This window comes from Suncus etruscus, chromosome 17 (assembly GCF_024139225.1).
Source record: "Suncus etruscus isolate mSunEtr1 chromosome 17, mSunEtr1.pri.cur, whole genome shotgun sequence".
In the NCBI taxonomy this organism is placed as follows: Eukaryota; Metazoa; Chordata; class Mammalia; order Eulipotyphla; family Soricidae; genus Suncus; species Suncus etruscus.
This window is the reverse complement of record NC_064864.1, coordinates 58,492,219-58,508,386: the sequence shown is the minus strand read 5'-3', so window position 1 is coordinate 58,508,386 and position 16,168 is coordinate 58,492,219. Positions and strand designations below refer to the sequence as shown.

Genomic DNA, 16,168 nt, shown 5'->3' with positions numbered 1-16,168 from the left:
TGTGCATTCATGTAAGATTGAATATACACACGACTTTATGTTTCAGGACTATTATAAAGCAGCAATACAAGCAAACTATTTTCTGTTGTAATTTCCCAGCTGCCTTGTTTAGGACGTCTAAAGATTAAATTATTTAAAAATTGTGCCTGTCTGGGTTTAATTAGTTACATCAGATTTCAGTTTTCCATTTTGAATATCATCGCAGTCTATGGTAGTAGCTGATTTAACAGTCCATTATGGTGCAAAATAATGTAGAAGTGAGTTCTTCACTGACTTACATGCTGTGTGTTTTTTTTTTTAGCACATGATTTGGAAATTGCACTTTGTGACATGGATGAATCTGCACTGACTCTTGGCACCATAGATGTTTCTTATCTGCCAAATTCCTCTGAATACAGTGTTGGTCGTTGTAAACACGCCAATGAAGAATGGGTAAGTTTGAGATATGGCTGAAAGGCATTTAGCCTTACTGTTACTTATGAAAAGGAAAATGCTGAATGCAACATAATATCAAATCACCTTCATATGCAACTTAATATCAAAGCACCTTCATAGCAACAAGAACTGCCTTTAGCTGTTACTTTATGTGACTGAAGTCATTGGAAAATTCTTATGGTATTATGCAAATTAGGAAAAATATTGGGTAAGAAATGTCCAGTGATTGTGATAAAAGCATAACACACAGGAAAAAACACTGCTAGTAGTCATTTTGGGTAGTGTAATCATAATCATTTATTTTTAATTTTATTGAAAAATTGTGATTTATGAAGTCCTTCATAGTTGGGTTTCAGACATCCAATGAATCAGGGTTAATCCACCACTAGTGTCCGCCTCCCTCCACCAATATGCCCTAATTGCATCCTATGCCACCTTCCCATCCCCAGCCTGCCAGTAAGATAGGCCCATTTTAAGTTTAGATTGTTAAAGTTTGAGTCTCTTGATTCCATTGTTGTTGCCTTTGGCTTGGATAAATTTAGTTCTGTCCTTTTTAAAACATTACCAGTGCATCTAAGACTGCTTGATCCCTGGCCCTCATCCTTCATCCTTTTATATTTATGTTTCTCCTATTCCAACAGTTTCTTTTCTTTCTTTCTTTCTTTCTTTTTTTTTTTTTGGTTTTTGGGCCACACCCAGCAGTGCTCAGGGGTGACTCCTGGCTGTCTGCTCAGAAATAGCTCCTAGCCGGCACGGGGGACCATATGGGACACCGGGATTCGAACCAACCATCTTTGGTCCTGGATCGGCTGCTTGCAAGGCAAACGCTGCTGTGCTATCTCTCCGGGCCCTATTCCAACAGTTTCTTTCCTTCTCCTTGCTGTACTCTGGGGCCAAGGTGAAAAAATTCTTTTTTTTTTGGGCCACCCCCAGTGATGCTCAAGGGTTATTCCTGGCTAGGTGCTCAGAAAAGGCTTCTGGCTTGGAGGATTATATGGGATTCCGGGGGTTCGAACCACGGTCTGTCCTGTGTCAGATGCATGCAAGACCTTACCACTGTGCTATCTCTACACCCCCATTTTTCTTATATTTTTTCCCTACATATAACGGCATTCAATTTTTTAAAAAATTTAAAGAACCTTGATTTATAAAGTTTTTGATAATTGAGTTTTAATAATATTATATTTTATTTTATTTGTTGTTGTTTGTAGCTGCACAGCCCTACTGCTGTGCCATTGCTTCAGCCCCCAGAAAAATTTATTTTTATTTATATTTTTTATAATTATATTTAATCAATATGAATTTATAATAAAAAGTGTGATTAAAAAGAAGACATTTTAGTGTGAATTTCAGTGAAAAGGGAGTGCATTTTCTTATATTTTTTGAGGTCACACCCGGCAGCACTCAGGGGCTACTCCTGGCTCTGTGCTCAGAAATAGCTCCTGGCAGGCAAAGGGGACCATATGGGATGCCGGGATTTGAACCACCGTCCATCCTGAGTTGGCTGTGTACAAGGCAAATGCCTTACTGCTGTGCTATCTCTCGGCCCCATTTTTCTTATATTTTTCCCTACATATAATGGCATTCAATTTTTTTTTTTTTTTGGTTTTTGGGTCACACCCAGCGGTGCTCAGGGGTTACTCCTGGCTATCTGCTCAGAAATAGCTCCTGGCAGGCACGGGGGACCATATGGGACACCGGTTTCGAACCAACCACCTTTGGTCCTGGATCGGCTGCTTGTAAGGCAAACACCGCTGTGCTATCTCTCCGGGCCTGGCATTCAATTTTTTAAAAATTTAAAGAACCTTGCTTTATAAAGTTTTTGATAATTGAGTTTTAAGCGTATTATATGTTATTTTATTTGTTGTTGTTATTGTTGTTTTTGGACCACACCTGTTGACGTTCAGGGATTACTCCTGGCTATGCACTCAGAAATTGCTCCTGGCTTGGGGGGACCATATGGGACACCAGGGATCTAACTGCAGTTCATCCTAGACTAGCACTTGCAAAGCAGACGCCTTACCTCTAGCGCCACTGCTCTGGCCCCAAGCATATCATATATTTTTTTTTTTTTTTGTGGTTTTTGGGTCACACCGGCAGTGCTCAGGGGTTATTTCTGGCTCCAGGCTCAGAAATTGCTCCTGGCAGGCACGGGGGACCATATGGGACGCCGGGATTCGAACCGATGACCTCCTGCATGAAAGGCAAACACGTTACCTCCATGCTATCTCTCCGGCCCCAGCATATCATATTTTAATACCAACACTAGTGTCATCTTTCTCCTCTATTGTTTCTACACTCAAATATCACCCACTCCTATCACCACCATCCCCAACCCAGGCATATTCCAGTTGACGGTGGTTGCAGTTTAGATCACATGTTTTTAGTGTTGTATAAGTCTGTGGTTTGGATATGTGTAGCTGTGTCACTCTCCCATTGAAACATTGACTCCCTGTTCCCCATTACTTCCCTTTTTTTGATTCAAACCACTATCCTATTGCATGCAAGGCAAATGCCCAACCTCCATGCTATCTCTCCAGCCCTCCTCTGCCTTTTTTTTTTGTTTTTGGGCCACACCCGGCATTGCTCAGGGGTTACTCCTGGCTGTCTGCTCAGAAATAGCTCCTGGCAGGCACGGGTGTGTGTGTGTGTGTGTGTGTGTGTGTGTGTGTGTGTGTGTGTGTGTGCATATGGGACACCAGGATTTGAACCAACCACCTTTGGTCCTGGATCGGCTGCTTGCATGGCAAACACCGCTGTGCTATCTCTCCGGCCCCTCCTCTGCCTTTTTTTATAGGGGAGTTTAGCTCATTGACATTGGGAAAGATTAATGATATATAGTTTATTATTTTTGTGTATGAATCAAGTTTTTTTTGTTTTGTTTTGTTTTTTGGGTCACACATGGCTATACTCAGGGGTTATTCCTGGCTCTGTGCTCAGAAATTGCTCCTGGCAGGCTCATGGGACCATATGGAATCGCAGGATTCGAACCACCATCTGTTCTGGATCCACTGCTTGCAAGGCAAATGCCCTACCGTGGTGCTATCTCTCCAACCTGGAATCAAGTTGTTTTTGCAAGAATTGCTTTAGTTGTTGCAAATGCTGCCAGGTCTTATTTATCTCATCCCTCCCTCAAGTGTAAATGATAGCTCTGCATGGTAGTGGACTGTAGGTTGGAAAATTTATTTTTTAAATTCAGTATTTTGAATATGTCATTCCATTCTTCCTGGCTTGTAAGATATCATATGGAAGATCTGTTGTGACTATATTGTTTCCCTTGTATTTGAGGGTTTTCTTCCTTCATGCTGCTTTATGTAGTCTGCCTTTGTCTTTTAATTTTACCATTTTGATTTCTGTGTATCTTGATGTTATTTTTTTGAGTCTATTTTGTTTGTTCCTCATTAGGCCTCTTGAATCTGTATAGTGCCTCTTTCCAGAGATCAGGAAAGTACTTGCTCACTATTTCTCCCAGTCATACTTCACCTTTCTCTTTTTCTTTTCTTTCTGGTATTCCTATAATATATTTTTCGTCTTGCAATTACCTATTATGAATTTTACATTATCTTATAAATCTCTTTTCTTTTGTCATTTTATTATTGATGATGGCTGTTATTTTTCTTCAATATCACTGGTACAGTCTTCCACATGTTGAATTCTGTCGCTGTAGCTTGCTATTGTGTTTTCAATTCTTTCAATTGCATCTGTATGGAATCTTGGAAACTCAGGATTTTTCATCTTTCACTTGGCTGTTTTTTTTTTTTTCTTCTTAATGATTGCTTTATTTCCATGTCATGGGGCATTATTTAAGTTTCTTACTGATGTGGCTTGAGGCTTTATTTGAGCTCACTGGTTTATCAGGACTAGTTTACCTACCTGCCAGAGCAGCTTTATTCCTTTGTTTCCCTGTTGTTCTCTTTTGTTGTTGTTGTGTTTTTTTGAGGGAGGCCACACCCAGCGGTGCTCAGGGGTTACTCAAGGCTCTGCCCTCAGAAATTGCTCCTGGAGGGGCCGGCTGGAGAGATAGCGTGAAGGTAGGGCATTTGCCTTGCATGCAGAAGGATGGTGGTTTGAATCCTGGCATTCCATATGGTCCCCGAACCTTCCAGGAGTAACCCTTGAGCTGTGCTGGGTGTGAGCCCCCCAAAAAACAAACAAACAAAAAAAGAAATTGGGACCATATGGAATGCCAGGTTTTGAACCTGCGACTCCTGGGTCAGCCGTATGCAAGGCAAACGCCCTACCACTGTGCTACCACTCTGGCCCCGTCCTTCCTTGTTGTTCTTAAAAGATTTGTGTGTGCTGTGATTTGAGCTTCAGATTCCCAATTATTTGAGATTTAATCTGTTTCCTTATTTTTCAGAAGCTGTTGCTCCTTATAACCTATTCATCTAGCAATCTCTGTCCTTAAAATGCTATTTCAGTGATCATATAGGTAAATAGTTAATAACCAGAGAGGGTTATTATGGAGGTATTTGAGACAAGATTTCAAAACCTACAACTCTTAGAATTGGGGAGGTTGACCGGTTAAAAGAAACATCTGCACTGTTTTGGATTCGAGAGCCATGTGACAGGGCTTTCTTGGTCCAGGGCACCCAGGGAGAGCTGGATGGGAAGAGGGGCAGAGCCTTTGACTTCCTTATTTATTTACTTATTTATTTGTTTGTTTGTTTGTTTTGGTTTTTGAGTCACACCCTGTGGTGTGCAGGAGATATTTCTGGTTCTGTGCTCAGAAATCGCCCCTGGCAGGCTCGGGGAACATATGGGAAACTGAAGATCAGACCCAGGCCTGTCCCAGGTTGGCCACATGCAAGGCAAACACCCTACTGCTGTGCTGTCACACCAGTCCCTAACTATCTCATTTAAAGTAAAATATTTCGAGTTATATTTTATCAACTTGCTTATTATCTAAAGCTTTTTGTTCTTTTGTAGGACTCTGATTTAGGGGGAGCTAAGATGGATTTCTAAGATCAATTCTAGGAGGCAGATTTTTTTCCTCTTGCTCTTATAAGGCTGATGACCTTTCACAACTTTGCTCTTAAGCCTTTCAATGGGTCTTTGGGTGTGTAACAGCTATTGCCAGCTTTTACTCTTGCTTATGTTCCAAACTTTGTTTTAAATGTTGATCTTGGACAGAATCCCTTGAGTGAAAAGCTCTTTGAAAAACATATGCTATCATAAGAAGTAGAGGTCATAAGTTTCTTTCTACTTGAGGTAAAATTCTCACCATCCAGACACAATTTTTTTTTTTTTTTGGTATTTATTAGGGTGAGTGTGGGTTCGGCCCCACGGTCTTCAGATCTGCAACCTTAAAATGGAAAGAAAGCCTGTTGAGCCGGAAAAGGCCATTTGTTGGACGATGTTGTTACTCCTGCACTCCTCAGAGCTGGGTAAGTAGCCTGCTGCTAAAAACAGCAGAAACTGATAGAAATCCCTAACACAGATTTCTAGTGGATTTTTTGTGGATTTGTTATGGTGTTATCTTCATGAACAGGACATCTTTGGAACTTTTGCCTGTGAACCTACAAAGACATTGGATGAAATTCTTTTTCATTTATTTATTTAGTAGGTAATGCATCAGTAATTCCTGAAAAGTGATAGGTTTATTTTTGTTTTGGAGCCGCACGTAGTGCAGAGCTCAGGGCTTACTCCTGACTGTTCAGGAATCACTTCTGGTGGTCTTGGGAGACCAAATGTGATGCTAGGGATTAAACCCGGGTCAGCCATGTATAAAGCAAGAGCCCTATCCAGTGACTTATCTCTCTGGATTTTTTTTTTTAATTATTACAAATTTAGGCAAAGAGAATATACTCCCAGTTAATTCTTCCAGAGTTAGTGAGAGCCTATGTAGAACTTTCAGATGCTGAACGTTAGCACTTAAACATGAAAATCTTTGTAAGATGAGCAAGAAATAATGGGAGAGAATAATAAGTGAAAACTATGGTTTTTCATTGTTTGGTCTTGTTTTGGGGGGTTAGTATAGGGGTAGAAGAAGGGTGTATGGATTGTATGGTAGAACGATGGTCAATAAAATGTCAGGAGGAAAATTTTAGAGTGTGTGGGTATTATATTGACAAACTCAAGTCAAGCACCTTTTTCTGTGTTACTATGTACTAACTGCTAAGAATCAAGTGAAGGAGAGTTGCCTGTCATCATAGGCTACCCAATGAATGAGCAAGCACATCCAGGTACAGTTGGTGGTGTCCTAAGCAATAGCTTGTTTTTTAAGAGGCATATGAAGGATTTTTCTAGAATCGACCAATTATTAGGAAATAGAACCCACCCCCCAACTATAGTAAATTGCTGTAACTGAGAGAGAATGAGTATAAGTGACCTTATACTGTGTGTGCATTGCTAAATGTGCTGGGTGCCTTTTCTATTTGGAGTTGGCCTGGCAGCAAGTTGGTTTCTGAGTCTGGTATAAAGGGATTTACTAGCATAGGAGAGATTTGGATGGTACCCAAGAAAAGTGAGATAAATTCTGAAGAACATTTGATATAAACATTGTTCCTTTCAAAGCATAAGTACCTCCTGGCAAAAACGTGGATGGAAAGAGGACATTTCTTGTCTAAGGAGCTGGGCCACTTCAGGCTAATCTGCTATTAGAAATAAATATTTAAATAGAACATCATGTGGTTTCTCTTTTCAGACCTGGTATTCCATCTAAGACTAATTTTGAATGTGTAAAAGACGAAACCCATACCTTAATTGTAATGTGTTCTCTAGCCAAGAGAGAGTTTAGGAAATTCTTTGGTGGTGGTGATGGTTTGGCAGTGAAAGTAGATGAATTTTATTTAAAAATTTTTCTTTAGGGACCTGCGCGGTGGCGCTAGAGGTAAGGTGTCTGCCTTGCCAGCGCTATCCTAGGATGGACCGTGATCTGATCCCCTGGCCTCCCATAGGGTCCCCCAAGCCAAGAGCGATTTCTGAGCGCATAGCCAGGAGCAACCCCTGAGCATCACCGGGTGTGACTCAAAAACCAAAAAAAAAAAAAAAATTTTTTTTTTTACCTGAGAGACCTTACCTCAAAATTTATCCATGAATTATTTATTTATATATCCATGAATGTTTTATTTATTTATTTATTTTGGCTTTTGGGTCACACCCGGGAGCAATCATGGGTTACTCCTGGCTCCCCACTCAGAAATCGCTCCCGGCAGGCTTGGGGGACCATACGGGATGCTGGGATTCGAACCACTGTCCTTCTGCATGCAAGGCAAATGCTCCACCTCCATGCTATCTCTCTGGCCCCTTATTTATTTTTTAATTAGTTTTGGGCCACTACTACTGGTGTTCAGGACTAGCTCTTGGCTTTGTGCTTAGGAATCACTCCTAGGCTGCTAGGGGTCCACATGTAGGCCCAGGGAACCATTTTTGACCAGCTGCATGGAAGAAAAGCACTGTAAATCCTGAACTATCTTCCTGGCCCCAGTTTGACAATACTTTTAATAATTATTACTATTACTGTTTTTATATTTGTGGCCTTTTGTCTGAGTTTCTAATTTTCCTTTTCTCTGTGAAGATTTCACTCAGATATTTTCCATCTTTTGCTGGAGGTACTTGTTGCTTTCTCGGCATTAATTTGTGGCCAGTTTACTGTTCTGTCCTTGTGGATAAAGTTAGACTTTCTCAGGCTGGGGAGATGGCGCAGATCTTTGGAGCACATACTTTGGATAGAGGTCTGGGTTCTTTCTTGGTACCACATGATCCCCCAAATACCTCTGAGAGTAAACTGAGTACTGGGCTAAGAGAGGCCTCCAAGAATCCTAGTGTGCATGCGCTTCTTCTTCTCCTCCTTCCAAACAAACATCAAATGACTTTTCTTGTTGGGGCTAGAGAAATAGTACAGTAGATAAAGTGCTTGCCTCGCTGGCCTGGGTTCAATCCCATAGGATTCCCCTGAGCCCTACCAGGAATGATCCCTGAGCTCAGAGGCATAGAGATGAGCATAGCTGGTATGGCTCAAAACTAAAAACAAGCAAACAACAATAGCTTTTCTCATCTGGTAGACAGCCATTTAGGGAATACAGTGACAATACAATTGCTAGTTTCGATTTTTCTGTTTATAAATAGGGATAGCATTTGTGTGTTACAGTTGTTGGGATATTTACTAATCTAACAATAACTGCATAGCAGTTACCATGATTTTTTTTTTTTTAATTTGGGATTTTGGACCACACCTGGCAGTGCTCATGGTTTACTAATAACTTTGCATTTAGGAATCATTTCTGGGGGCTCAGGGTCCAGATAGGTTAGTCCCATGTAAGGCAGGTGCCTTACCTGCTGTATTATTTTTTTCAGCCCTAACTTGATATTTCGTGTTTGGGGAACACTGAACTCTCCAGTATTCCTGTCATGACTTAAAACTTTCTTAGCTTCAGTCCTTTGGGTTTGGGGGGAAGGGAGGGCATTAGCAGGAGAGAAAACACTAGGGGCTAAGTAGTCATTTTGAGTTTGTGATCTTTGGAGACTAAAAATGTTTCTTACCTCAAAGTAGTCTTCCTTATTCACTTATTTTTTGAATCAATGCCTAACTTTATACTTGAATTAGAGGAGTCATTATGTCCAGTTACATTTAATAAAGTCATTAATTTCTTTTCAATTTTGTTTTATGCAGGATAAATTTTTCAACCCCAGTATTCCATCTTTAGGTTTGCGGAATGTTATTTATATCAATGAGACCCACACAAGGTAAAATAACTTTTATATTTCCTTTTTTTTTTTTTTTTTTTTTTTTTTGGTTTTTGGGTCACACCCGGCAGTGCTCAGGGGTTACCCCTGGTTCTATGCTCAGAAATCGCTCCTGGCAGGCTCAGGGGACCATATGAGATGCCGGGATTCAAACCACTGACCTTCTGCATGCATGGCAAACACTTTACCTCCATGCTATCTCTCCGGCCCCAAATTTTATATTTCTAATGTATACTGAAAGGAAAACCCCGTAATAAATACATACTCAGACTAATCTTTGTGTTTTGGAAAGTTGATGTGAAACTGACAGGAAGTTTTTTTTTTTTTTTTTTAAAGTTTGACAGACAGCACCTGCAACTCTTGATGCTGCTGTGATTTTAGGATAAATCTTTTCATGAAGTAGATTTCTCTTACTGCTTTCTCTGACTCATTCCTCTCTTGATTTTGCAACTGAATTGTGCCAAAATATGTGTTTGAATGTCTTATTTTATGGTCTATTTTGCATGAAGAACATAAAAGTGTAACTGACTGAGATCTGTCTATTATTGGTTTCTTGTTAGTTTTTGGCTATTTGGCAAAGTGATACTGTTCAAACATTTACCTAATCAATCTTAACTCGCATATTCCAGGGTGCATGAAAGAAAGTAGAACTAGAGTTCCCCTCATTGCCTCGTGCATTGCTCAGTTTAGTCTGCAACCAGAGAACCTCTCGTTGGAGGAAATGAAGTGAGACTGTTTTTCTGAGTTTCTTCAGCAGAACAGAACCCCTGTGCTTGTGATGCTCCTAGACTTGCTTCTTCGTAACCTTGTTTTCTCATTACAGACACCGAGGATGGCTCGCAAGGCGTCTTTCTTACGTGCTTTTCGTTCAGGAGCGAGATGTTCACAAAGGCATGTTTGCCACCAATGTGACTGAAAATGTGCTGAACAGCAGTAGGTGAGGCTGGGGTGACTGCTGACCAGGGGAGAGGCATGATGGGAGGAGAAAGTGGGGAAGGGGGCATGATTTATTTTGTTAACTTTTGTTTTCCTTGGATGTTCAGAGGTATATGTATTTCCAAACATTGAATGATAAGGTCCAAAGAGAACCTAGGAAAAGAAGCAAAACAGATTTTAGAGAGCAGGAGAGCCATGTGGCATGTTATTTTAGGGACTAATAATTGAGTGCATTGGGGCCCTTGATATAGCACAGCGGTAGGGCATTTGTCTTGCATGCCAGTGACCCGGGATGGACCCGAGTTCAATCCCCGACATCCCTCAGGTCCCCTGAGCCTACCAGGAGCAATTTCTAAGCACAGAGCCAGGATAACCCCTGAGCGCTGTCGGGGTTTTTGAGTGGAATTTTCTACTACATGGAAGGCAAGTGGGAGCTCAGGTACATGTGTTCTCAGCATTCTCTATTCACTTACAAATGTTTAGGATGTTCTTTTTCCTCTTGTAGGCAAGAGAAGCAAGTGTAAAGCTTTTCCAAAAAACTGAGTGTATTTGTAGTCACAGTTTCTTGCGTTTGAAAGTCACTGTTAGAAATTTCTTTTGGGGCCGGGCGGTGGCGCTGGAGGTAAGGTGCCTGCCTTACAAGCGCTAGCCAAGGAACGGACAGCGGTTCGATCCCCCGGCGTCCCATATGGTTCCCCCAAGCCAGGGGCGATTTCTGAGCACATAGCCAGGAGTAACCACTGAGCGTCAAACGGGTGTGGCCCAAAAAAACCAAAAAAAAAAAAAAAAAAAAGAAAATGAAACACTCGAACCATAAGGGGCCGGGCGGTGGCGCTCGAGGTAAGGTGCCTGCCTTACCTGCGCTAGCCTAGGAGACGGACCGCAGTTCGATCCCCCGGCGTCCCATATGGTCCCCCAAGCCAGGAGCGACTTCTGAGCGCATAGTCAGGAGTAACCCCTGAGCGTCACCGGGTGTGGCCCAAAAACCAAAAAAAAAAAAAAAAAAAAAAAAAAAAAAAAAAAGAAATTTCTTTTGTCTTTGCTCCTAGAAGAATTTGCTTTCAAATGGAAGAGACTGAACTGAATTTAGATGAAATAGAAGAGAATCACTCCCAAGTCTATCTAGGCAAGGGGATCTGGGTCTTTGATGTGGCTCATGGTAGATATCTGCTTGGATTTGAGGAGTGTAGAAGCTTTCATAGAAATGTTGGTTTCATGGTGTAAGATTGCTTGACACATAGTAAATGCTCAGTAAATACTGAATAAATGAATCAATGTGTGAATAAGTGATAATAAATGTAATAGTCCTGTCTGTTTCCTTGTGAACATTTTCTTGACCAGAGTGACCCCAAAGTGAAGAACCAGCAGTAAGCTCTTTTTCTTTTTTGCTGGGGAGGGGGGGCGTTACTTCTGGCTCTATGCTCAGGAATCGCTCCTGGCAGGCTCAGGGGATCATATGGGATGCTGGGATTTGAACCACCATCCTTCTTCTGCATGCAAGGCAAACCTTACCTCCATGTTATCTCTCCAGCCCAGCAGTAAGCTCTTAGCACCACCTAGTGTGTCCCCAAAACAAAACAAAATCAAAGAATAAAGTCATTGTCTGAGTGTCCTGAAAAGCTTGTCTTTTAGTATTAATGAATTTTGGGACTGTGTGGAATTTTGCTGTACACTAATGTAAAACTGTAGCAACATAGAGGAAAAAAGAATCTTGAAACTTCGTTGCATTATTATATATTCTATTTGCTAGAGTGAAAACTTTTACATATGTTCATTCCATCTAGATATGTTATAACTTATTATTAGTAACTTGGATGTTAGAAGTGATTTAAGAACATTTAACCTCAGGCATTCTTCCCAAATCACTTGGAAGATTTACAAAGCTGAATTAAATTTACCCATTTTCTTTGTTGCTTACGTCTCTGGGCTCTATACTATTTTAATGTAGAACTATGCACTTTTAAACTTCTGGTTTGATTTGAAAAATACTTGTAAATATTTATGTTCCTCTTTGATCTCTCCTAGTGAATTTTGCATATAATTCTTTTGGGAATGTCACAACATTCATGCTTAATAAATTACTTCTTCAAACAAAAAATCACACATTGGTTTGACAGCAGGCTCTGGATGCCTCTGAATTACATCTCTCAATGGAAGCTTCCTTGCTCTCTTCTACTGGAATACAATTCTGTGTCCATATATTTAGCAGAACCAAAATATTTAGAGAAACTTAGCCAGTGAATTTGCATTAAATTCATTTGGTTAAATTTGACATAAATTCTTTTTTTTTGTTTTTGTTTTTGGGCCACACCCGGCAGTGCTCACTCCTGGCTGTCTGCTCAGAAATAGCTCCTGGCAGGCATGGGGGACCATATGGGACACCGGGATTCGAACCAACCACCTTTGGTCCTGGATCGGCTGCTTGCAAGGCAAACGCCGCTGTGCTATCTCTCTAGGCCCTGACATAAATTCTTAAGTTTACTTCTCTGATTTTTTTTAGGGATTCATTCATTCATTTAGGAATATAGTATTCCTAATTAATATACAATAAAAAAATCACTGCTAACTTGAGACTATTCCTCAATGTTATGACAGTAAAGAAGAATTATTGTGTTTTGGTACAGAGCAGGTGATAGTATAGATTGGTAGTTTAGAATTGACTGAAAACAAAGTAGTGGAATGCCAGTTACATTGGTCTGTTCCTCTATTTTCAAACCAGAGTGCAAGAGGCAATTGCAAAAGTCGCTGCTGAATTAAACCCTGATGGGTCTGCTCAACAGCAGTCAAAAGCCATCAATAAAGTGAACAAGAAAGCCAAAAGGATCCTGCAGGAAATGGTTGCCACTGTCTCACCAGCAATGATCAGGTATGAGGACACAAGGCAGACATCTTGCAGCTGGAGCAAGCCTGTGTCCAAGATCTCAGGTCTTGGATTTTTCCTTTCCTAGCATAAAACACTTGACCCCAAAGATCCTGGAACCCATTGAGGTTAAATCCATGCCTTTTTAATACTCTCACCTTTTTTTTTTTGTTTGTTTTTTGGGCCACACCCGGTAATGCTCAAGGGTTACTCCTGGCTATGTGCTCAGAAGTCGCTCCTGGCTTGGGGGACCATATGGGACACCAGGGGATCGAACCGAGATCTGTCCTAGGCTAGTGCTGGCAAGGCAGACACCTAACCTCTAGTGCCACCATGCTGGCCCCTACTCTCACCCTTTTTTGGGAGGGTGGGATGGGGTGGCGGAGGGGAGCAGCCTTGTAGAAGTCTCTTTGAGGTTTTCAACATGGGACTGATGGCTTGTTGTTATCTGACTGGCCTGATTGGTGGTGTGCCAGACTGATATATCCATTTCTTAGGGGGAGGTTTTGGGGGAAATGGGGAAGGGAGGAGGTGAGGATTGGGCTACAATGAGGGCTGTGCAGGACTTACTCCTACTCTGTGCTCAGGGTTACTTACTCCTGACAGGGATCAGGATTATATGTGATTCTATGGATTATATATATTATATGTGATTCTATGGATTGAACCTGGGACAGCTTCAGCAAGGCAAGTGCCTTCTCTCTGTCTCTCCAGTGCCAGGGGATGCTTTTTTGTCTTTTACCCACCTCTATATTCTCTGCTTTTATAAAGATTTGCTTGATACAGATTTTGCTTCTGAGGTGTGAACTCTTCAAATGGAAAGTAAGATCTTCTTGTGTTTTAAATACTTACAAAAGTTATGTATATGTAAAGTCACACTCCTACTTCCACTCACAAGCACTCTAGGCTCAGAAACTTCAGTAGAGTTGAAGTAAAAAGCAACTACATATTTAGCTGTGCATATATGTACTTATTCATCTATTTATTTTACTTTTCTTTTCAGACTGACCGGGTGGGTGCTGCTAAAACTCTTCAACAGCTTCTTTTGGAACATTCAGATTCATAAGGGTCAACTGGAGATGGTGAAGGCTGCAACTGAGGCAAGAACACTGTCAATCTGTTGTTTGTTTTGTTTTCTCTAGGTTTAAGAAATATTTGCCTGTATACTGTTGCTGATTCTGGCTCCATTGGGAAGATTCCCTCCTTTAAATAATAATACAGGAGGAAGTAACAGTTTATGAAGGACTTGGCTTGGGGTATCCAGCCAGGTCAAGCTCAACTCAGTTATCTGCCGTTTTGGTTGTTACCAAAACGGGGTAACCTATAGGGGTTAGACCTATCTCTCAGCTGATAATTCAGCTTAACTAAAGGAGGAATCCTTCCCGAATCTATATTGCAGTTCTTATTTTTCAGCTAGCTGAGTATTAAATTGAAAGACTAATTTTTTTAAAAGACTAATTTTAAATTAAAAGATTAATGTTGAAAGAAAAAAGTTTATTCATATAGTCACTGTGTTTGAAGTGACTGACAAAACTATGAAATTGCAAAGTGTGATGAACTTTACTTTTTAAATTTTAAATCTGACATTTTTCCTTTACTAGACAAATTTGCCGCTTATATTTCTACCAGTTCATAGATCACATATTGACTATCTGCTGCTCACTTTCATTCTCTTCTGCCATAACATCAAAGCGCCTTATATTGCTTCGGGCAATAACCTCAGCATCCCCATCTTGAGGTAAGGTCAGCTTTTTCCTGTTTTTTTTTTTTGTTGTTGTTGTTGTGGTGGTGGTTGTTTGTTTATTTGTTCTGGGGCCACTCCCACAGTCCAACTCAGTACTTAAGGGAATCTTGTGGTGGGAGAGACTGAACTTGGGCTTCTATACTAAAGCACAAAGCTTATGTCCCTTGCCCTCAAGCTTTTTGAGTCATCACCTTAGCCTCAAGCTATTCAAAATAAAATCAGTTTATTTTTGAAGGTATGAAAGGATTACATTTGGAATTTTTTTTAATTTTATCTTTTTTTTGGTTTTTGGTTTTTGGGTCACACCCAGGAGTACTCAGGGGTTACTCTTGGCTCTACACTCAGAAATCGCTCCTGGCAGGCTCGGGGGACCATATGGGATGCTGGGATTCCAACCACCGTCCTTCTGTATGCCTTACCTCCATGCTATCTCTCCAGCCTCTTTATTTTATCTTTTGATATGCATATTGTGACAAGAGTGCTTTATTTAAAAATTTTTCAATGTAGGGGCCAGAGAGGTGGTGCTAGAGGTAAGCTGTTTGCCTTGCAAGCGCTGGCCAAGGAAGGAACTCGATTCGATCCCCCGGCATCCCATATGGTCCCCCCAAGCCAGGGGCAATTTCTGAGCCAGGAGTAACCCCTGAGCATCAAACGGTGTGGCCCAAAACACCAAAAAAAAATTTTTTTTTCAATATAAAGTAATGCATGTTACTTGTGGAAACTTCAAGATGTAAGAAAAAGCATTGAGGCTGTCACCATTATTTGTCTTTATTTATTTTGGGATGCTGTGTCTTGAACCCAGAGCCTTATACATATGAGACCTTTGCTCTGCTACTGAGCCATAGTCCTGGTTTGCGTTTCTGTGTGTTACATGGCATAGTTGGTGAAGTTGGTGAATTGTGATACCTTAGCCTTATGGTATTGGTAGAACAAGTTCATAAAAGGTAATGTGTGTTCTGGGCCATAGCATGGCACAGCAGGTAGGGCATTTGCCTTGTATGTGGCTCTCCTGGGTTCTACCCCCTACATCCCATATAGTCCCCTGAGCACTGTCAGGAATAATTTCTGAGCACAAACTCAGGAGTAACCCCTGAGTGTCCATTGGAGGTGGCCCAAAAACAAAAAAACAAAAATAAGGTGTGTTCTAAAGGTGCTCTGCATCCAAAAGACACTGAGATTTAGTAAAATTAGAATGCAAGATGCTCTGGGAAGGATCTGAAGCAGGAAGCAGTTACCACAGATAGTGAGAACTAGATCCAAAACAGGTTGTAAGGGAAAAGTTTATTGCGCCCCAAGTCTGAGAAATGATGTGTTTGATTTTTTTATTTTGAAAATGTAAAAGGGATTGAATCAGTCTGACTATTGCATAGTTCAGATGAAAGATATTGGAGTTTTAAACGATAGTGGGATAGTGCTGTTGAGAGGAGGGCGTAGATTTGAGGACAATTTTGTAAATTATATTTGCTGAACTGAGTGCTGTAAGGCTCCAGAGATGGACAGAGGGA

The 16,168-nt window shown here is 40.9% G+C and overlaps 1 protein-coding gene across 3 annotated transcripts in view; it reads left to right on the top strand.

The window, feature by feature from the left end:
* GPAM (glycerol-3-phosphate acyltransferase, mitochondrial) overlaps positions 1-16,168 on the top strand; it is a 75,385-nt gene that overhangs the window by 38,498 nt on the left and 20,719 nt on the right. For all 3 annotated transcript variants that reach the window (XM_049764427.1, XM_049764426.1, XM_049764425.1), the window contains exons 2-8: positions 302-432; positions 5,700-5,822; positions 9,050-9,123; positions 9,947-10,060; positions 12,779-12,925; positions 13,923-14,019; positions 14,521-14,657. In XM_049764427.1, the coding sequence (XP_049620384.1) occupies positions 331-432; positions 5,700-5,822; positions 9,050-9,123; positions 9,947-10,060; positions 12,779-12,925; positions 13,923-14,019; positions 14,521-14,657 (794 nt within the window). In that variant the 5' untranslated portion in view covers positions 302-330. The remainder of the gene's footprint in view (positions 1-301; positions 433-5,699; positions 5,823-9,049; positions 9,124-9,946; positions 10,061-12,778; positions 12,926-13,922; positions 14,020-14,520; positions 14,658-16,168) is intronic.